The sequence below is a fragment of the Delphinapterus leucas genome, chromosome 20, assembly GCF_059928025.1.
Source record: "Delphinapterus leucas isolate spDelLeu-1000000601 "Yukka" chromosome 20, BTC_Dleu_Yukka2, whole genome shotgun sequence".
Lineage (NCBI taxonomy): Eukaryota > Metazoa > Chordata > Mammalia > Artiodactyla > Monodontidae > Delphinapterus > Delphinapterus leucas.
Genome location: NC_143148.1, coordinates 57,570,502 through 57,592,823, shown reverse-complemented (window position 1 = coordinate 57,592,823; position 22,322 = coordinate 57,570,502). Strand labels below are relative to the sequence as shown.

General features: G+C 63.8%; 1 protein-coding gene across 12 annotated transcripts in view; it reads right to left on the bottom strand.

Moving 5' to 3' along the window:
• GSE1 (Gse1 coiled-coil protein) overlaps positions 1-22,322 on the bottom strand; it is a 414,574-nt gene that overhangs the window by 20,716 nt on the left and 371,536 nt on the right. For 5 of the 12 annotated variants that reach the window (XM_089903375.1, XM_089903376.1, XM_022582999.3 and 2 more), the window contains 2 exons: positions 12,398-12,616; positions 2,088-2,287 (listed from right to left, as the gene is read on the bottom strand). In XM_089903375.1, coding sequence (XP_089759501.1) covers positions 2,088-2,287; positions 12,398-12,616 — 419 coding nt within the window. Of the gene's footprint in view, positions 1-2,087; positions 2,288-2,450; positions 2,727-12,397; positions 12,617-19,030; positions 19,102-22,322 lie in introns of those variants that run through there. The other 7 variants (XM_022582998.3, XM_022583003.3, XM_030760967.2 and 4 more) reach the window with 4 other exon arrangements.

The window sequence follows — 22,322 nt, the reverse complement described above, 5'->3', positions numbered from 1 at the left end:
AGCTTTAAAACAGGCTATTTGTCATTGCATCTGTCCTTCCACAGCTCCCGCTACCTGGGAAATACCGGTGACCCCGGTGGGCGGGAGGGCCCCCCGTGCCTCACGTGCCGGGACTTCAGGAAGCCCCCCTCCCCCCCCACTACTCTGCTCTTCCTGGTCCCCCCTCCCCAGGAGGATTCAATTCTCTGCTGAGCCTTTGTGCCGGAGCCGACAAGCTGCACATCACCCACTAATCTAGCTCCCTTCCCGCCACCCTCCCTGGTGGCACTAGTGTTTCATTAACCACCGCCTTGGTAAGTGGCTGGAGAGAGCCACCGCGGCCCTTCCTCTGGGGGTTACTCGGCGTTTCTGAGGCAGTGAGGAACCCCACTCCACCCCGAGGAGGGCTGAGGTTGGGGGGAAGGGGCCCAAGGCCAAGGCACCTGAGTGTCCAGGAGGGGGTCGTTTAGGAGGCTCCTGGGTCTGGATGGGCAGCTGCTGGGCACAGGGGACAGGACCAAAGGGGAGGATCTGGGCCGTGGGTGGCCGTCACCAGCCAGGGCCAAACCAGGAACGTGGCAACAGGATCAGAAACCATCTGGGCCCCCGGGAGTTAGGGGAGACGCAGGTGGTTAGGGCCCTGAGGTCGAGGCTGGTCGCCAGGTGGCAACGGGCCCCTCTGGAGGCAGGAGATGCTGGTGAAGACCCCTCGTCCTCCCTCAAACCAGGACTGCGGTGTCTTGGGCATCTCCAAACCCCTCTGGCCAGGATCCGCTCACCAGGCCCTGCCCTGGCTCTCTTGCCTCCAAACTGCACTCAGGGTAGAGCGACAAAGCCAAGGCAGCAGCTTCTACGCGGGCACGGGGGCCTTGGCCAGGTGATGACCCAGCAGTGTCTATCACCTCGGATGTGGGAGTCGAGCTACGGCCACCTGGCCTATTTCCAGGAATTCAGGGGGTCCCCACTGGGCTCCGTGGTCAGGGCCTGCCTGAGGGTGGCCCCCTCTGTGGACGGCGGCTGGCTCCCCCCACCTCCAGGGCAGAGAAAAGACAGACCCTGAGTGATGTCCAGCTGGGGTCCTGGGGCCCATCCCCCCACCCGCCCCAGCAGGGCAGAGAGCTGCGAGGGGGGCGAGGGGAGAGTTCCCCCCTCCCCCCTCCTCCCCCACTTTCTCTGTGGTTTAATTAGTATTTCCAAGTGGCGCTATCCCTCTGGGAACTCCAGAAAAATCCAGGAGAGAAGCACAGGGACAGTGTTCTTAGTTTAGGAAGGGCCCCTCCAGGCTGGGAGCACCGGGGCTGGGGGCAGCTCCCAAGGCCACCAGCTCCTTCTGCAGGGCCACATCACACCAGGGACCCACCCCCACCCCCGCAAGCGTGGGAAAGGGCCTCCTGGGGCGGGCGGACTTCGAAAGTTAAGACAGAAACAGGAAATCTGATCTGTGAAAATATGTGCTGGTATTTTCGCTATTTCGGTTCCTTGTTTGTGGAATAGATGATAATCGTATCAGCTGCTGTCTATCAAGTGCTTAGGGTGTGTAAACACCGTTTTAAGCACTTTGTCCCCCCAAGATTTCTATGTTGGAGTCCCAGCCCCCAGGACCTCCGAAAGTGACCATATTTGGAGACAGGATCTTTGAACAGGTAATTAAGGTAACACGAGGTCACTAGCATGGGCCCTGATCCAATAGAAGAAGAGATCAGGACACAGACACACACAGAAGAAAGAGCACAGGAAGAGACAGGGAGAAGACGGCCGCCTACACACCGAGGAGAGAGGCCTCAGGAGAAACTGACCCTGCCCACACCTGGAACTTGGGCCACCAGCGTCTAGAATAAATCTGTCTTAAATAAGCCCCCGTCTGTGATGCTCTGTGAGGCTCGTTTCGGCAGCCCAAGACCACTAACGCCCGTGAATCTTCTTGAATCACACAGACCCTCCAGGTAGGTGCTGGAGTTACACCATTTTGCAGAGAAAAAGACAAGCTCAGGGGAGTGAGCTGGGGGCAGGGGATTTCAACCCCGAAACCCAGTCCCGCTCCACGGGAGGCCGCCTCCCCAGCACCTGTGGCGCATCCGGCCCCCCCCAAGCCCCCTCCCCACACTCACCTGCCGGCTCTCGCTCCTCCACACGCCATTGACGGTCTTGGTGGGGGCGATGGTCACCACGGGGGGCGTGCTAGGGACGCTGTGGCCCCCGGGGGGGACGATGATGGGGCCCATGGGCACGCGCTTGGGCGTGCTGGCTGGAGAGCTGTGGTTGGTGGCCGGAGAGGAGACGGGGGACGACTCACTGCTCAGTGAAGACCCTGCGGGAGAAGGACACAGCAGCCTGAGCGGGTGCCCCCCGGCCCCCAGCAGCCGGGCAGGGGCACGCGGGCTCCTGCGGACGCCCCGCCCCAGCCTGGGATCTGGGCGGTACCTCCCCACACCCACCCACGGACAGGGCCTCCCGTGCCCCATGCTGCTCACCGCAAGCCTCTCCCCCGAGTGGGGGAAAGAGCCGGGGGCGGAGCAAGTGTGGCTCGACGAGTTACACCCACGGCAGCTGGGGGCGGTGCGCGACACCCCGGATCACCGGGGCTGATGTGGGCCGCTGGGGCGCAGGGTGAGGGGCCTGCTGAACCTGCCCCACAAGAGGCAGGAGCTGCACGTGAGGCTCTGCGCGAGGGGGTGGGCACGAGACGCCCCGAGGTGCACAGAAAGGCCCGAAGTTCTCCCTGCGAGCCCCCTGTGTGCTTGAGGGTGGGCGTCCTAGCTGCTGGACGGGCCTGGCAGAGTGGGGAACAGGCGAGGGCGTGGCTGACGAAGGCTTGTATTTTCAAAATACCGAACGCGTTCATTCCAGGTTTTAAGAACTGAGTTATGATCCGGCGCTGAAAGCATACAGGTTGGTGGTTTTGGGCACATTCACAGCGTTGTGGAAACATCACCGTTATCTGATTTCCATCACCTCCAAAAGAAGCCCCACCCTCAGCATCACCCCCATGTGCTGCCCCCCGAGGTGGGTGGTGTGGAGGGTGGCAGGAGGATGGGATTGGTTTAGCTCCTGGCAGGGGCACAGGGTCATGGTGGTGCGTGGGGTGGGAGGAGAGGGTGGGGCCTGGGAGGAAGTCACCCATTTGCAGCCAGGTTGGCCGGCAGCTGCTCCTCCCGCGAGGGGCGGGGCCGCCTGTGAGCGAGGGGTGGAGGTGCGTCCCCCCTCCCCCACCCCCAGCGCCCAGGCTCGCCCCAACGTCACCGCCCGGTGGGATACCTATCCCGGCAGGCGGGCAGCAGAGTGGCCCCTGAGGGCTGGAGCTGCCGGCAGGGCCTGGTCCTGGGGTCCCCGAGAGTCACACCCAGGCCCAACGAGGTTCGGCCGTGTGCACATCCACACCCCGCACTGCTCTGGGCTGCAGTCTGGGGACAGAGGAGACCCCTCACATGCCCCCCCCCCCCCCGCCGAGGCCCCATGGCCCGCAGGCCCCCGACACAAACCCCACCGCACCTGAGAGCCACGGAGAGCACCCAGGGCCCTGAATCTGGGGCAGGCCAGACAGGGGACCCCCAGATTTTACTGGGCAGCAGAACTTCAGCTCGTCCCAGGCACCGCGCTCGCCCGTGGTCGCGGGGGTTGCGTGAGCTCGGGCGGCCAGAGGAGGTGGACCTGGCCGAGGAGGCTGCGGCCGACAGTCCCAAGCAGCAGCCTGGACACACGCCATCTTGCAAAGCTCCCCTCTGACGGGCTCAACTGGGCAGCGTCTGTCTGCGGGAGCCCCACTTGGGGCACCTGGGGCCTCGGGGCGGGGGAGGAAGCTGGGGCCAGCACAGACCCCCGCCTCCGCAAGCAGCACATCCTCCCTGGATTTTGTTCAGAACCTGCCTGGGTCCCAGGGGCCAAGACCCTCATCTTTTCTCCAAACCATCTCAGGTGGGCAAGCTCCTGCTACCTAATCAAACCTTTGCTTGAAGGGGAGGCACGGCAGCCTACAGCTCAGGGTGCTGGGAGACAGTCACCCCTCCCTCTGCCCCAGAGGCCCCGACCATCGAGGTGCGGGCTCAGCAGTGACCAGGAGGCAGACTGGTCGGATGCCGAGGCCCCACGGATGCTGGGACAGAGCTTCGCCCTGAGCAGCGTGCTCCCGGTCCAGGCCGCCTCACCGTGCTTCCCTACGCTTGTGCACAGCTTGGACAACTGTATGGGGCAGCCCCACGGGGAGACACCCGGGCCAGCCAGACCCGCCCCCGGCCGAGCCGCTCGGCAACCGGTCAGTGCCCGGCCAGTGGGCAGTGACGAGTCACCTGAAGGCTGCTGCCCCTGACGTGTGACCCCCAATTCCCCAAACAGATCTGCCAACCACGGCCCACACAATTCTGCAACCCCAAGTCGGCCGGGCCAACCACCGAGACCCAGCACCGGGTCAGGATCCCAGCCGTGGGGCAAGTTCCAGCCTCGGTCAGCTGTCATTACTGCCCGCCTAGGGACAGCCGACAGGCGACAACGTCGGCGGCCTTCCTTTCCCAGTGGGACAGCCGCCAAAGTTTTGAAACGAGCTGTGTCTGCCAGGTTGGCGGGGCCCACCCGAGAAGCCAGCTTCCAGGGAGAAGCAGGAGGCAGGCGGTGGGCTGACCCGGCCAGGAAACCCCTGTACCCTGAGCGCTCACCAGGTTTGTGCAACTTGGAGAAACTGGAAGCATCTGTCTCCCCACCACTGCCCACGCCCTGGCACGGCAACCCCGCTCCTGGGGCCCCAGCAAAGCAGGCTGCCGTCCACCAAACACGCAGGCGGGCGGCCCCTACGAGAAACTCCCGCCACGTCCACCAGCAGCTGGAAGGACACAGCAGGGAGGGGGTGGAAAGCCACCAGAGCTCTCGGCCGCCAAGCAGGAGGACCTACCGTGCACCCGGCCTGCACACCGGACCGCCCTGTGTAAACTACGCCTGGGGGTAGAGGGAGCGAAAAGAAAGAAAACAAACACACCGAGAACCCCACCAGTCAAGGGAGAGGCTGCACTGCCTGGAGAAAACGGTGGGGTCAAGGCCAGGTGGGCTCTGCTCCTCGAGGGGCCGGGCAGACGGGGGGAAGCTGGAGCAGACACTTCAGAGCCCCAGCCTGTGCCAGCCCCTGGGGCCTCACAGCCAGGAGGGCCCAGTGGCCACGCCACCTGAGCACAGAGACTCAGGGCCACCTGGCTCCCGACCCCGCAGCTGCCCGTCCCCTCCCACCTCTCACATCACCCCCCTCCGGCCTCCGAGCCCCCGCCCCACGCCATTAGCAGGTCTCCACGGATCAGCATCGTTTCTAAGCGCTGGACAGTGAGTGAGGAAGGAGGAGGGGAGGGCGAGAGACGGAGCCTGGGGGCCAGGTGCCCCTGCCCGCCCGGAGGCCACAGGCAATTAGCAGCCTCGTCCCTCAGGGGCGGGCCGGATGCCTCGCTCGGCAGCCAGATCGATGCCTGACCGCGCAACCGCCAATTAGCGCGATCGCCCCCGACCCCGTTCTCAGGGCGGCGCGAGCTGTAATGAACCGGCGGCACACGGCAGGCGACAGCGAGCCCCGCGCGGGTGCGGAGGGGGTGACCGCGCACAGCGCCCCGCGTCACCTCTGTCATCTGACCTCGCGGATTAGCGCCCGAGGCCCCCTGAGCCCATGTAATTAACGGCTGAGACACCGAAGTCGCTGTGAGGGGAGACGGAGATAAGCCTGGAAACACAAGTGCAGCGTGTCAGCTCCCTAGACGCCACCCGAACGACCTGAAGCACCCCCTGGGCGCTCTGAACAACGGCTCCTGCGCCGGGACCACCTCTGCCCGGCGCACTGCAGAGTGTGGTCTCAGTGCCGCCGCACAGCCCTCCCTCTGCCCGGGCACAAGCCTGCACTGAGTCAGGCCGCCTCACCTGGGGAGGGGCGGAGAGCCGATGAGGGACAGCGGTCACCTGATGTGCTCCCTAAAGGAGGACCCCTGGGACGCCTTCCCGAGACGCCCCCTCCCGTGGCCAGAGCCGCAGCACCACAGGGCCAGCCCGGGTGCCGGCTGGAGATGGCTGCGACAGATTCTGGAGCCAGCGCCAAGCAGCAGGGGTCTCCCCGCTCAGACTTTCACTCGGTGCGGGCAGGGACCCGCCAGCCACGAGCACGTGCGGATCCCCACCATCATCACATGGAGGCGGGGAATGAGGTGGGGGACCCTCTGGACTCCCCGCAGGCCGGGCGCAGCGGGGACAGCCGGGCACACGGCACATGCAATGGCCCCACCCACCTGTGGGTTCAGGGAGAACCCCCCTGAGAAAGAGCCGCAGGGCTGCCCTCTGCCCGCTTCCCTTCCTGGAAGAGGCCCTCCCGGCCTGCCTGCCAGCTCCTCCATGGCGCGGGAACAGTCGGAGGCCCGTGCACCCAATGCCCTCTCCCAGGAGCCCTCACCCCACCTCACGCCACCAGCGGGCGGGGCACACCTGCCCCAACGTAGCATCACAGGACGGTCACTAAACCCCAGCCAGCAAAGGCAAGGTGTGGTCCTTCTTACAAGACACACTTCCAGGGCCCGATGATGTGGTGATGAGCAGGACGGGGGCTGGGAGGACGGTGGGCTTCCGCTGTGCTGAGGGGCATGAGGGGCCGAGAGGGGGCGCATCAAGGGACAGGAGAGGAACTGGGGGCGAGAAGGCGGAGGGGGCTTCAGGGAGGGGACAGGGAAAGTCGCTGTTGCAGCGACACGGCCCGGGGAGGCCTCTTGTCCCAACGTCTCAGGGACGGACATCCCCCATCAGGGCAGGCACAAGCCCCCCTCCCTGGGCCCCGCTCTCCTCTGAATCCCTGGCCCAGAGCACAGAGAAGGAGGGCGAGGCACCGAGGACGCCCCTGTACGCTCACACCTGCGCCACGAGACAGATGGGGCTGCAGACACGCCGGGAAACCCTGTGGCCCGCCGAGCCCTGTGGCCACACGACTGACACACACGCGTGTCCGCTCACTTGTTTTGCTGCGTTCTTTGAAAGAGGCAGACTTCAGGTGGCAGAACAGGGGCGCCGCCCCTCCCTCCTGACTCAGGCCGGCTGAGTGAGGCACCACGGGTGGGCAGAGTCCCACCTCCAACCCCGACAGAGGGAGGGATGCTCCTGCCTCCTCCAGGGGCTCCAGGGAAACCAGACCCGCCTGCAAAGCTGCCGACAAGATGAGGTGAGGCTGGCAGCCAGCAAACACGCCTGGAGAAAAGCGCGCTCCCTCCCACCTGGGCTCAGGGTCCTGGGCCGCGCCGCCCTTGCCAGCCTGCTTGCGTCGGGTCCAAACAAAGCCGGGGTCCGTCAGTCACTTCTCTTGCAGGCGGCGAAAACGGTGCTCGTGCCCTCGGGAGACCGGCGCCCTGAGGCCGCTCGGTGCCCCCCACACCCTGCTGGGAGGGACGGACACGTGGGATGTGCACAGGCCGTGTGGCTTTGGAGCCCACCCTGCTCCTTCCGCCCCGCCCCGCCAGCAAAGGGTCCGAAGATAGACGCCAAGGGCACTGCTGCGGGACGCCTCATTCAAGGGGGCTCCGGCCTATCACTGCCGGAGGGTCCCACGGGTACAACCGGGACCAACGTGGGGGTCAGGCCCAAACGTGCAGCCCGAGGCTCCTTCCAGAACATGCTGTGTGGGCCTGGTCACAGCCTGGGACTCCCTTTCTCCAAAAGCCAAGACGAGGGTCGAGGTGACAGGGAGCGGCTGCCCTGGGCCTGCGCGCACCCACGCTGTCAGGACGTTTGGGAGCAGCCGTGGCAACTCCTCTGGCCCGGACAGGACGGGCTCTCTCCCCAAACGGGGTCAATCTGGGCCTCGAGACACGTGCGCAGCAACTCAGCCCCGCCCTCAGCCATGGAAGCACTCGCCTTCCTTTCCCGGCCCCTCAGCCCTGGCTGCACCGCAGGGGTGGGGGAAGGTGGGGATGGCCGGGTCTCATCTACGGCACACGGCGCCGCACCTGGAGCGTGTTCTTCCTACGTCGGCAAAACCTACGGAGCAGAGACGTTATCCCCAGCCTCTGTTGTTTTTTAACTTTTTTATTTTTGGCTGTGCCGTGAGGCACGCGGGATCTTAGTTTCCAGACCAGGGATCGGACCCACGTCCCCTGCATTGGAAGCACCGAGCCCTAACCACTGGACCACCAGGGAAGTCCCTAGACGCTACCCTCATCCTGAGGACACAAGGCAGCTCAGAGAGGTAGAGCTCCGTGCCCAGGCCACACAGCAAGGGCGTGAACCAGAATCTGCCGGCGTCCGTGTCCACCCTGCTGGGCGCCCGCGTCAGAGTGGGTTACAGGGCCAGGCAGATATGGCCCCTCCCCCTCCCCGGACAGGCAGTCCCTTCGAGTCCCCCAGGGAAAGACACCCGGCCCCCTGCTGGCCGACGGGCACGGAGCAGGACCTTGGGGCTGCAAAGAAGCCTCAGGAAAGATGAAAACCCAGCAGGGGCCAATGTCTCCTCCTCGCATCCTCTCTCTGGGGGCAGAGCAAATAATGGGCACGTGGATTACTTGCTCTGAACTGGATTTTTAAACTGCAGCCTGGAGACACGACGTGAGGAAAGACATCAGCCGGGGAAGCAGAGAGGAGAGCTGGGCCACGGCTCAGGGTAAGACGCTTCCGCAGCATGGGGGGCGGCGGGGCCGGAGGAGAGGGTCACGAGGCAGCCAGAGGTGCCCAGGGTTGCGGCCAGCACCCAGGCGCCCCGCGGCTGACCAGCACGGGCCGGGCAGCAGGAGGGGCCTGCGGGGTGGGGGTGGGGGGGAGGGCTGTGGCCTCGGCTGTCTTGGCTCTGCCGTCGGGCCCGCCTCTCCCACCACCTCCCTGTGCAGGAGGGGACGCCGTACCTGCTCCACCTGGGACCTCTGCCCTTGGGGACAGGGCCCTCTGGGGTCAGCCATGGGGTCCTGGGTTACCCCGAAGAGACGGGGGCCTCGTCCTCAGGGAGGGACAGCTGCGGCAGAGGCGGTGGCTCCCTTCTCTGGGAAGGTGGACACGGATGCCAGGGCGGAGCAGGAGGCCGTGGAGTTTCCAGAGTCCCCTCTGCTGCCTATGGCTCGGGACACCAGCGAGCCCGAAGCTCTCGGCTTTGCCCACCAGCAAGACTGACAGAGAACAGAGGCCAGGGCTGTGCTGGGAACGCAGCGGGAGACTGCCCTGCTCTCAGCAGGTGCTCAATAAACGGTCACCGCCGCGATGCAGGACGGGAGAGCCCTTGCTGGGTCCACCTCCTCACACACCTGGTGACAGGTGTGCGGTGCCAACCACCCACGAGAAGTGCGCCGTGCGTGGACAGCCCTGCAAACACCGGTCTGAGAGCGGAAGCCAGCCGCGGGGCTGCGTGCACCCACAGGTGACAGATGTCCAGACAGCGGATCCTGGCTGCCAGGGCTGGGGGACGGCATGGGGACAGGGTTTCTTTTAGGGGTGACAAAACATACTAGAATTAAGAGTGATGGTCACAGAACTCTGAATGCACAAAACCCCACTAAATTGTGTCCTTTAAAAGATGAATTTTTCGGGACGTGAATTATACCTTAAAAAGTTATTAACAAGCAAAAAAATCAACCCCCCCCACCCGCCATCATCACCAAGCCCAGCAAACGTCCCCCTTGGGCTCTCTGGTCCCTGGTGGAGAGGCAGGCAGGGGAGCTGGGGGGCTGCTGGCTCTCCCCCCTGTGCCCCTACAGCCCCCAGGCTTCTAGAAGCTGACAGCCCACATCTCCACTCTGTCCCCTGCTCTGTGGGGAGCACAGAGCCCCCCCTCCCAGGGCTCCCTGTACCACTGTGGTGGGTGCTGGGGGGTGGGAAGGGGGTGCCCCCCCCAGCCAGGACCATGCACTCAGTCTTGCCGTCCCAAGTCCGGCTCTCCACATCCACTTGGAAAGGCTGAAGGAGCAGCAGTTGAGGGGCACAGGGCGTGTCCTCACCAGCTGTGTGACCTCACGCTCATGACCTGACCTCTCTGAGCCTCAGCTTCCCCACCTGTACAATGGGCTGACGACTCTGGGCTGCCAGCCAATTCTACAGACGGGAGACAGCCCATCAAAGCTGGGGCAGCTCCGTGAGAAAAATGGGGACCAGGCATGGGATGTGGCCCAGAGGATGCTCCGGAGAGTAACTGAGCTCATTTCTTCAAACCAAAGCCCCACTAGGGTGCACCAGATGATGCACTGCCAATGAATCTCATCACTGCTGCTTTAAACTCCAGACTTTGCCTGGGGCCCCCAGAGCCAGAAATGAGGTCACAAGTCCCCAGAACACACACAGAGTAACTCGAGCATCAGAGCAGCCCAGGGTCCAAATACTGAGCACCCCCCCACCCAAACCTCGGCTTTCTCGTCAGAACGATGGGAATAGCCTCGGGTCAACCAGCGGTGGACAGCACAAGCTCAGGCCAGCGTGGCTCGCCCTCTCCTCTATCTCCTGATCCTCCGTCACAAAGCTCCCGGGCGTCACGTAGAACACCCAGATCGCAGCCCCCGGGGAGCAGGGTCCGCTCCACGACGGCACACGCTGCTCCCGGCCAGCAAGGCCCGGCCATCTCCGGCACGCGGGCTGTCCACCGGCCCATTATTCGAGCCGGACGCTGGCGCCAGCCTGGGGCAGCAGAGAGGAGACGGAGGCCACCAAGGCAGGCTCTCGCGTGAGCCACGCCCGCAGACCTCTCCACCGCCCACTCGGCAAGGAGGGAAACGCGCCCTTTCACTGCCACATCCTCTACAGACCGGGGGGGGGGGTGTCGCCCCAGGATGAGCCCAGCTGCCCGGGAGCGGACACAGCTGTTGGCTGAAGCCCTGACACTCAGGGGTGACTCAGCCAGATGGCCCCAGTGTCTCCCACGTGCTGACAGTTGTCTTTGAAAGCTGCGCCAGCCCTGTTTCTCCTCCTGGAATGCCGGGAAGGAAGACACCAAAGCAGGGACCAAGTTCTGCTCTGGGGGCTTTGCGTTGACTCTGAAGAGACCCCCCAAGTCTCGGCCCCAGCCCAGGGTGCCACTGTGCACGCTGCTCCCGGGGTGCTCGCAGCCAGCCTGTCTGTTCTGGGGGCCTCGCCGGCACGAAGCTCACCATATCTCTGCTCTCCGGCCGCGTGGTGGGCAAGGTGCCCATGGTGGGCAAGGAGGGGCATGCGTGCAGGGACTGGGAAGGTCTATCTGGGTGGACAGAACAGCCCAGGGCAGGTGGACACCAGCAGTGAGGGCGATCCCTAGCAAGGCAGAAACCGGGCCCCGAAGGCCTTCGCTCCTGGGCCACATCCACGCTGCCCGTCAACTCCTGTCTACCCCCCTCACATTCCTCCTCCGTCCAACAACCACGTGATCAGCAAGGGTGTGGAGACAAGTCAGATTCAGAAATCAGCAGACCCCCAGCCACCCCAGTCAGGGCAAATGTCCGCTCTGCTGAGCTAGAGACCCCAGAGTCCACAAAGACAGACAGAGTTCCCGCACACGTGTTCTTTGGGTGCCCCAGAGGCCCTGGACATTTGGGGCAAGGCAGATGGCCGGCAGAGGCACCCAGGGTCTCTGCTTCCTCTGCCCGGGAGGCCGACCCCCTGCCTCCAAGCAGTGAGTCCAGAGGGTGCCTGAGAGGCCTGCACCAGAACCCACAACGGCCCAGGCCTCCCAGCAGCTCTGGTTGCAAACTGCCCGCCAGCCCCACTCATCCAGCCAGCAGCCCTTGGACTAACAGCCCTAGAAGTGCCCGAAGCCAGAGCTGTAGTGAGCCTCGTCGTACCAAACAGGAAGGCTGAAGCTCAGAGAGGGTCAGCGCTTGCCCAAAGTCACAGAGCACGTCACTTCCCACCAGGAGCTGGGGCTCCGGACCTCTGGGGGACACCTGTCCATGCCACCCCAAGACCCCTGCCTTGGACGGATTAAGCTGTGCCCCCACTTTGGGGCACTCGGGATAAAGAGGGTTTCCAGAGACCGTGCTGCTCCCTGCCACGTCTGGAGGGGGTATCAAGGCCTGGTGCTCCCGGTCTCCCGGGAAACATGCCACCTGGGAAGAGGCCCCCGGGGCAGGCTGGGGGCTCCTGAGGGACGTATCGGGGTGCAGCACATCCACCCTCTGAAGCCACAGCTGCTGGACGCCCCCTCGGTGGTCCTACAGCCAAAGAAGGACAGAGCAGCAGAGAGCGCGGGAAGCAGGAGCAAGCAGAGCTGCTGGGGCCGCTGGGCTCACCGGACGGGCGGGGGTCAGGCAGCGCGGTCCCCGCCAGAACGAGGCAGCACGAGAAAAGCCAGCACGTGTAGACGCGGGCGCGCAAGCACGTGGGCGGGAGCGGCCCCGCCCCCGGAGCCCCGTGCACGTGCGGGGCGGCGGCTCGTGGGACCGGCTGCTGCCCCCCGAGCGCAGGAGCCGCGAGGCCTGGGCAGGAAGGAAGGGGCCGCTCTCTCCCCCGCTTCGTGGAGCCGCCCGGCGGGCGCGCCTCTTACCTCTGGGCTCCTCCGCCTGTTTGGCGAGCTTGCGCAGCGCGGCAGCAAAGCTGGAGGACGGCGCGGCCTGGGCCGACAGCGCGCTGCTGGTGGCGGGGCTGCCGCTGGGCACCAGGGCGCCATTGAGCGGCGAGGGGGTGAGGGGGTTGACGGTGGCGGTGGTCCTGGTCGCGGTGGAAAGCATCCCTAGTGAAGGGGACTTGGGCTCATGGCTCATGCCTGAAACAGGAAAAGAAGAACCAGAAGTCACCCAGAGAGCAGGAGGGCCTGGCACCAGAGCGGGGTCTGTGCGGCCTGGGGGGCCGGTGCCAGCGGGCAGCATGCGGGGAGCGGGAGCTGCGCCGGCGGCCCCGGCGTCCGCGGGCAGCCCCACCCTCTCGGCTCCGTAAGCAAAGAGCCGCTGTGCCCAGGACCCCGGTGAGTCCAGATGCCCAACGGCTCACCCCGGCCCGAGCCGACAGCCTCTCCGGAAGATCTGAGAGCATCCCGACAGGCGCGGGGCCAGTGTCCTCGCAAGAAAGAGAAGAACGCCAGAGGAAAGGGAAAGGGCTGAGCCACTGAGGATCACGAAGACGAACACACTTCTGCCAGGCCTTCAGCACATAGCTCTGTAGACTGAGGGAGCACGTCCTTCTCCTTCCACAAAAGCAAACAGGCTCGTACGGGCAGGCGGCACAGACCCGGGATCATCCCAGGCGGGTTGGCCGGAGCCATCCTGTGCCGCTACCATCCCCCCTTGAATCCCAAAGCCACAGGCACCCAGCGGGTCTGCACTGAGAAGGTGCCTCAGAGGAGAAAAACACAGCCACCTGCAGACCCTGCTGCGGTCTCGCCCGGCGCAAACCCCGCCTAGACGCTAGAAGACCCGCGACCGCAGGTCTAAACCGCTGTCCAGGGGAAGCCCCCTTCCCACGGGGATCCAGGTTCAGGTGCCACGCGGGCCAAGGAGCCGCCACCTGCCAGGAGTGAGATCAGTTGCCTTCCCATGAGCCCCCGGCCTTTCAAGTGCTGAGGTGGCTCAACCTTCACCCGGCCCCACGCGCCCCACGGATATCGGCCGGGCTCCCTCGCGGGCGGGCGTGAACAGTGCCGTAAGTCAGTCTTCGGTTAACTTCTCCTGCCCTCTCAGGGGCACCTGCCACATCCCCGCTCCCTCACCGTGGGTACATTCGAGAGGCGTAGATCAAAGCGCACGGCCTCGCGGGTGGCACGGGCAACGGGCTGGGTGCAGGGAGAGGTAAACGAACTTGCGAAGCCCCAGACGGAGACCTAGGAGGGACAGCTCCAGGGAACACCCGGGGTCACCTGGGGAGGGGACCTGGGGAGTCATGGGAGGGGTGAGAGAGCACAAGCACAGAGTGTCCCAGAAGATGACAGGGCAGGAACATGTGCTGTCCCCAGGCCACGGTCCCCACCCCAAGGGGCTCTCCGCAACCCCCAGAGCCCACGCCACCTCTGCAGCACTCTGCATACGGTCCAACTCGAGTCTAACTGCAACCTGCTTCCATGCCTGTCCCTGCGGGTAGCCAGGTGAACACTGGGGACCCCCACCGGTGGCCAGGCAGGGGTGGGCCCCTGAGACCTGCCCTGCCCCCAGAACTAGCCAGGAGAGGCCGCGGGCGCCGACACACGTCCTGAACCCAGGGTCCCGGAGAGCCGGGCCGCGGCCACCATCGCCCTCTCGCCGGGCAGGCGGCAAAAGAGATCTTGGGGGCTCGGCCGCATAAACGGCCACAGCAGGGATGGGATGAGGGGCGCATAAAAGGCAGTATCGAGGCAGGCGCAAGTTCGAGGGAACACTGTTCTCTCGGGAAAGGGCTCGCACCTCGGAAATAAAGGACCTGCACAAGCGCCCCTGTGCCCAGGCTGGCCTCCCAGCTGCCGGCGGGTCACGTGGGCGGCGCCACGCCGGGCGACAGGGCCCCACGGCAGCAGGCCCACTGAGCGGCCGGGGCGGCACCAACCCGAGGCTGACCCCACGTGGCCTCCTCTTTCTGGAAGAACAGGGGAGACGGTGGGAACCACATGCCCACAGGCACCGCAAGCCCACCAGAGAAACTTGAGAACCCAGCGGGGCGCAGGGTCCCTGCCCCAGCAGGCTGATCACTAGAAAACACAGGTTCCTAACAAGAGTCCTTTCTCAGCCAAGCCGGCACCCAGCCAGCCACTGGAGGGCCGTGGAGCCCGATGGACGCCATGTCCCAGAAGCTCGGCCCAGGCCCCCCTCGGGCCCCTCTCCTCCTCCACGGAAGATGTGAACAGGGAGGGCAGGAGGTGCTGCCGGCCACGGGGCCTGGAGGTCAGGCTCAGCATGGACCAGGCTGCCACACACTGGGACCTGAATCCCGGCTCTGCCACCTGCAGCTGTGTGATGTTGGGCAAGTTACTTGGCCTCTCTGGGCCTCCTCAGTCTCCTCATCTATAAATGGGGGATAAAGACAAAGTCTGCCTCATGAAGTTAATTCCGTGAGGGTTCAAGGAGGTAAATTACATGAGAAGCTCCAGAGCACGACTGGCACATCCCAGGAGTCGCTGTTATTATCACGCAGCTGGTCAGCGGACGGGGGCAGAAACCCAGGTCTTGGGTGGGCGAGGGGCTTGGCTAGGCTCATATGGGTCAGGCTGGGCAAAATGGGACCCAATGAGCCGAATCTGTGCCTCTCACCCCCACCCCCATCCCTTCCGTGTCCGGGCCGGGAGTCACACAGCCCAGCTCTCCACATCCGTGAGTGGCACTGGCTGGTCAACGCGAACACACAGGACACCCCGGGACAGAGGGGGACTGGAGCTCTTGTCCTGCTGCCTGCGGGGACACCGAGAACGTGACCCCACGCAGGACCTGCTCTGGGCGGTCCAGACGTCTTCTGGGTCCTGCTCGGAACCGAAGCACCCTCAGCACCCACACTCAGTGGACCGACCGATGGGTTTCTTTTCTTGGGGGGCGGGTGGTGGTATACAAGGGAGCACCACCCTGTGGGGACCCCATCTGGGCATGGCTCGCACAGGTCCTGGAGGTCCTGACCAACACCTAGAGGAAGGCATCGCCACGAGGTGCTGCCCGGAGACAAGGTATGTGACAGGGGACCCCGGGGCTCCGTACCCCAGGGAAACGAAGATCCTCCCCGGGACATCAGGTCACACAGACGGTCGGGTCACCTCTCAAGACAGCCTCGTGATGGGCCTGGGACAGGCCGCAGCAGCAGTGGACACCCCCCCAACCCCACACTCACTCCCACCCTGGGCCTGCCCTCAGGGTCTCAGACGATCCCGAGAGGCCAGCGGAGCACCGGTGGGGACACCGAGGCCAGGAGCTGTTCGAAGATCGGTCACGGTCACAGAGACGACCCAAGGTCACAGAGACGACCCAAGGCCACACAGACAATCCAAGGCCACACAGCTCAGCAGCACATCCTAGGACTCGAACCCCATTTCCTGGGCCCAGATGCGATGTTTTCACCGCTCATGACACCAGCTGACCAGTCCAAGGCCCAGCTGTGAGGCCAGACCAAGAGGTGCAGCACACTCACAGCTCAGGTACGCTTGACTACGGTGGTTTAGAAACGCGTCCAAGTCTGGCACTCATCCTTCAAGAGGCAGGGACGAACCCTCTTCTCTCGATGTGGGCCAGACCTCTCAACTCACTTCCACTGAACACAACACGACAGAAGCGTGGCGACCGCCAAAGTGAGGTCATGAAAGGCCCCTGGCCACCTCCCTGCGCTCTCCTGGATCACTGGAGCCATGGGGGGGGCGGGGCGGGCAGGGGTCACCTGCCAGGTTGTGAGGATGCCCTAGGTACCTGTAGGGAATCCCACATTCAGGGAACTGAGGCCTCCAGCCAACAGCCAACTGAAGCATGAACCATCTCGGCAGCAGCTCCTCCAGCCCCAGGGGATACTTCTAATGAGATCACAGCCCCCACAGCCGTTCCTTCACACCAGACTCTGGGCCAGAGCTGCCCGGCCGAGCTGCTTCCGCATCCCGACACCTTTAGGTTTGGGATAGCTTGTTACGCAGCGTTAGGTAACTGCTACAATGAGTGCCACCTCCACGTCCTCTATTGATCACCACCCTCAATCTCTATTTCCCTTCCTCTGTGGAAGTTCAACCACCTGCAGATACTCTGTACCTTCTTTACCCCCCGAGTCTCCAAATCGGGCCCCTCTGATGCCATCCAAGGCCATTAACCGCCTCCCTCCCCTTTCCCACATTCCTTAGAGGACTAGCCACCACCTTTAAATCCTTTCACCTCTAAGGGAAAGGTGTCACTGTGCCCATTTTACAGAAGGGAGACTCCAAGCTTGGGCCCAAGGGCCGACAGCCGGTCAACAGCAGGGCTGGGATTACCTGAACACAGCACCTGTGTCCCACGTACATAAAGCTGGTCAGGGCCCAGATCCAGACCCATCCTGGGGCCGCAGCAGGAGGGCCTGGCTCTGCTCCACCCCACAGCCCACACCGCATGCTGCCTCCAGACAGAGGGGAGGGGGGCCGGCAAAGTGAGGCAGGCGAAGCAGTCCTGCACCTCCCAGTGACCGGTCCCCGTGGCCCAGGGAGCAGATGTGGAGCTCTCTGCCCAGTGGCCCTGTGGCAGGCTGGCCAGCTGGTGACCCAGGCGGACATGCTGTGACCGCCAGCTACCAGCGCTGGGCAGGATGGTGCACGGGTGCTCGAATAAGTGGGGAGCAGCCATGGGGCAAATCCCGGGGCAGACCCCAAAGTGTCACGGGCCCCTTAAGGCCACGGGTGGGGGTCTTCAGGTGACAGCAGGAGGAACAATTTTCTCGTTTTTAGCCTTTTTACTTCTCTCTGTTCTAGTTTTTCTGTAGTGAACCAGGTTTTTAAAAGTGGGGGGCCCACAAACAGATAGACTTGCCTGCATGAGTTTGGAATAACCAACAGGGGGATGGGGTCTTCCCCAGACCGGGGCCTCCTGCGGGGCAGATGCGGGAGCTGAGGGAACTGGGGTGCCCCTCCTGGAACCCAAACCCTCACCGACAACCCCCGCCTTTCCCTGGTGACCAGGGTTCTGGGGGGCAGACCCACCCTCTGCCCCCTCCTGGACCAGCCGCCACCTGAATGACACCGTCACACTCCTACTGGCATCCAGTGACGCCCCACCCCCCTCTGAGCCTGCTCTCCCCCCTCCTTAGAGCCCGGCACGTGCTGCACAGGCCCCATGTACAGCGCCCCCAGGCTCCTGGGGCTCCCCCAAAGCTAGCGTCCCTGTCGTGGTGTCAGTTGTGGTCTCTGGAGCAGCTTCGGGCCAGGAAAGCTGCTCTGCTGATGTCAGGTCACTTAAAATAGAATTCCAAATGAGCAGCTTCGTTAGGGGAGTCTAAAATTAGCATCCCTCCTCAGCATGTGTGCATCGGGAAGGGAGGGGAGGGGAGGGGAGGCAGGGGCCCGAGGGACCACCGGCAGCTGGGGTGACGGCCCCCTTGCACCTAGGACGGGGAAGGACAAAGGCCAAATTCGGGGGACCCAGAGACCCCGTAAAGGGTCACCTTGGACCTGCTGGGGATCGACATGGCCTCCGGGAGCACAGCCCCCGCCGTGTGCCTCGCACCCCGAGTCACAGGCTCACGGTCACTTCAGGGCTGCTCTGCCCCCAGCCCTGCACAGGCAGGTGGGTCCCACACCCCGCCACAGGTGCCACCACGACCGTGGAAGCCCCAGAGGTGCGTGGAGAGGAGAGGAGAGGGAGCCTCGGGCAGCCCTGCACCCTCAAGAAGCCCCGCAGAGCAGGAGTGGTGCCTATCTTCCTCCACGCCGTCATCAGAGAGGTATTTATTAACTTCTGCGCTCCTGGCCATCGACTGAGTTCTTGTCTACATTATCAGCTCATGTAAATTCATTATCCTAACAGCTGGGAATAGGCACCACAGCACGAAGGCCAATGATGGATGAGGGCCGGGGGCTGGGGCGGCCCTGGGGGCAGGGCCAGAGCTCCCTCTCCGGCTGTACCAGCCCCTGACACACGGGGAGCTCAGGTGGCCTCCTGGCCACCTCATTTGCATCACATGCTACTGTCCACCTCCTGCCCCCTCGACCCCCCAGGAGAAAAGAGCCGCCACGGCCAGACACCCAGAGCCGAGAGCCCCTGCCCTGTGCCCGAAGCTGAGAGCAGGAGAGGAAAGGCCACCAGGCCGACAGCGCGCACCGCATCTGCCGGCCCCCTCCTCCCCCGGGCGGTGTCGGTCTTCAGAAGCAAGGACTGCCCGGCCCAGGACTGCCATCACCCTTCCCGCTCCTTCTACCAAAGTGTGGTGTCCTTAACCAATACCCTTTCCTCTTCCCTGCCCAGGTTTCTAACATGGCCAGAAGCAGTACAAAGCTTAAACCAAAAAAAAGAAAAAAGCAAAGACGACAAATCCAAGTGCAGAGGGGCGAGCTGGGCTGACGGCTTGGCAGACGTGTTCCAGAACCACCTTGTCCCGGTGCTTCCGAACAGACCCCGATCGACTCTGAACGTTCCAAACAGCTGGACTTAAGGGGTGGGGGGGGAGGCAGGCCCCTAACACTCCATTAAACATGGTCGCGGCGCGGCTCCCCGCCCTGCGTGAGGGCGGAGGGCGTTATTAACCAGCGCGCCTCAGCCTCCCTCCGGCCTCCCACCGATCCCATAATTACCGCTGTCTTCACGCCGCTGTTCCGTGGCTCCAGACCTCAGGCCTGCTCCCTCCATGCTCTGTAATTACAAGCTAATAGCCGAGATGAATTTTCTGCTGGCTCCCGGTTCAAGCACCAACCCGCCCCACTTCCCCCTGACAGCCACTCCCCACCCCGGGTAATTACACCCCACGAGGCCGGGCCCAGCAGGGCCTCAGTTTCAGGCCCGCGTGCGCAATCTGGACTTGGATTCTCTAATCACCCCCCTCGGTAATTTTTCATTACCGCAGAGAGAAATGTTTGTGAACAAATACAAGTGTCCCCCAGCTCGGGGCCTCCATGCCACTGCCCTGCCCCCCAAAAGGGGCGATACTTCTGCAGCGCTAACAAGGCTGGGGTCACCTGAGCAGAGACCCCAGCAGGCGGCGGCGGGGGGCACCACGTGATCCCGGGAGCCCGAGCGGCTTCATAATAAATTCATTATTATATGTGCCTTTGGCGTGTCCCGAGCTCGCTCGCATGAAGCAATTTTTCTTGGGGATGGGGGCAGGGGCGGCGCCTGGGAGAGTCAGGAAGGCCTCTGGCTCCCGGATGCACACGGGTGGCCTGCTTCAGGCCTTAATGTTCTCTTCCAGTGACGGCCACCCTCTCAGGTTGTAGGTTTCTAAGGGGACTGAGGCCTTTTCTTGCCCGGGGTCCCAGAATTGGACGTACTCCCCAAGGCTAAGGCCCCAGTAACCGGCGGACCGAGCCAAAGCCATTTCGTTTTGGTTTGGGGACGGCCGTAGCAGATGGCCTGGATCCTGACCCAGAACCAGAGGGAAGGACTGAGGAGGGGGATCGGGGGGAGGCCAGCCTGTGTGTCCGGAGACGACCCTGGCCGGGGAGTAAAATGAGTTAACGAGGCAGCTCATTTTACGACAAGGCTGCCATCCCCCGCCCCGTGCAGCCCTGTTGGTCAGCAGTGTTTATGAAGTGACTACAGAACGGGGAAGGCAGGCGCTTACGAGCTGCAGAAAGTATCTGGCAGGACCCCAGTCAATGGGAACGGGAGCCCACTCCTCCCAGAGCCAGCACCACGGCGTGAGCTGTTTGCAAAGCTAACTTCTGGGGTCCCCAGGCAGCCACGGCAGACGGGTTCAGCAACGCCCCACAGCTGCAGCCAATGGTGGGGGTTGGTGCAGGGTGGGAGCTGGGTAACATTTGGGGGTCCCCCCTTGCCTGCGCACTGCCACGTTAGCGACACCACTTGGGGGGCGGCTCTCCGGAGGCTGAATCCAGGTCCGGGGGTGAAAAGCATTCAGGACAGACGCCCACACATGGGAGTCCCTCAGGGCATGGGTGCCAGGTAACACCGGGAGGTGTAGGTGGGGCTGGGGCCACTCAAGCTGGTTCACGGGGCAGCGGCTCCTGGGTGGAGAGGAGAGCGAGTGGTTCTCTGCTGCCCGCGGACAGCGACGGGCACAGGGTTGGCGCCCGGAGCAGCCCGCTGACAGAGGCCTCCAAGGACAGCCTAGGGGTTGAGGTTCAAGGCCTCAGACGCTCGGGAGTCCCGGAGATTCCGGTGGATGCAAAGGACGGAAGTCAGGCAGCAGATGACAACAACGTTTGACGGCCGCTGCGTCTGGAGCAGCCTGGGACGGGGCAGATGAAGGGCGGCGGCAGCCAGGGGGTGGCAGACGGCCTGGGGTGCGGGGCAGGCAGAAAGCTGGCAGCCCCGGGGAGGCGCACAATTAACACAAAAAAGGCTGAGAGACCGGGTCAAGGGTGGCACCCAAGACCCCCGGAGGTGGTCCTTAACAACGGCGTCAGCAGTAACAAGAAGGCCTGGCTTCGGCCAGAGCACCCCAATCACCCTTCACAGTAACTCCAGGAACAGACCCCCGGCAAACAGGTCACCCGAGGAGCCTCCTACATGGCCCGTCCCGACCCCCACTCTACAGATGGGTAAACTGAGGCTGGAAGAGTCATACCCTTGTCTGGGGTTGCGTGCTGAGATGCTGGGGTGGGAATCCAGTTTTCCTTGCGGCTATGCCAGCAATTTCCCTGTAAACGAGAAGACACTGGAAAGGACCCCCCCACCTCCTAGGGGTCACGTCCCATCCTGCAGGCCGCTGTGAGCGCCCACCTACATGCTGCATCATTTCACAGGTGGTAGCAGGGAGGATCAGAGGTGGCACACAGCCAGGGAGTAAGAACAGACCTCACCTTGGGGCCACTGCACCCCCTGAATCCCACATTCCAGCAGCTCTGGGCTGGAGGGCACCCAGGCAACAACCCCAGGAGCGACTCCTTTGTGTGCCCAAGGCCCCTGAGCTAACCAGGCCGCCTCCTTACAAAGGAGCCCTTTGAGTGGAGCCCGGAGGCACGGGGTGCAGGACGCAGGTGGGGGTCAGAGGTCCCAGAGGACAGGAACCCAACCTAGCCAGGAGGCGGTGGCCAAACACCTCCAAGTTTCCATGGAGCAGCAGGCCAGGGCCGGCAGGTGGGAAAACAGGCCAGGAGGGCAGGGGTCAAGGCCAGGTCCTTCTCCCAAAGGGAGGAAACCTGACTGGGAGACCAAACTCTGAGGAGGACTGAGCCGCTGCTGAACGGGGCCCGCCCAGCCCAGGGCCCAGGAAGCCAGGTGTTTAGGCAGCTCCTGCCCTGCCCCTCAGGTGAGGAGAGAGGATCAGAGAACAGAAGAGCATTTGTCCCTTCAAACAAATTATTATTTTTAATTTCGGGGGTCTGCGTTGTGTCTTTGTTGCTGCACGTGGGCTTTTCTCTAGTTGCGGCAAGCGGGGGCTACTCTTCGTTGCGGTGCGCGGGCTTCTCATTGCAGTGGCTTCTCTTGTTGCGGAGCACGGGCTCTAGGCGCGCGGGCTTCAGTAGTTGTGGCGCACGGGCTTAGTTGCTCCGTGACATGTGGGATCTTCCTGGACCAGGGATCGAACCCGTGTCCCCTGCACTGGCAGGCGGATTCTTAACCACTGCGCCACCAGGGAAGTCCTGTCCCTTCAATACTGAGTGGGTGTTGACAAGGCTGTCTGTGCAGGGCGGGCATCTCCACCCGCACCCCCAGGCCCAAAGGGCACTTAGTAGGTCCTCAGCCTGCAGAACAGGTATGTCAGTCCCACCTTCACAGTGCACAGCCTACCAGATTCAACGTGGAGAAGGGGGATGCCTGGCCCCCTGCTCAGGCAGACGGGCAACTTCAGAGTCTCACATGGCAGGACCACCAGGAGTTAAGTCAAGGAATTGCATCCTCGGTTGGAAACCAGCCAGAAGATGGGGATCCGGGCCTGGCTCCCCCGCACCTGCTGGTGGGGTC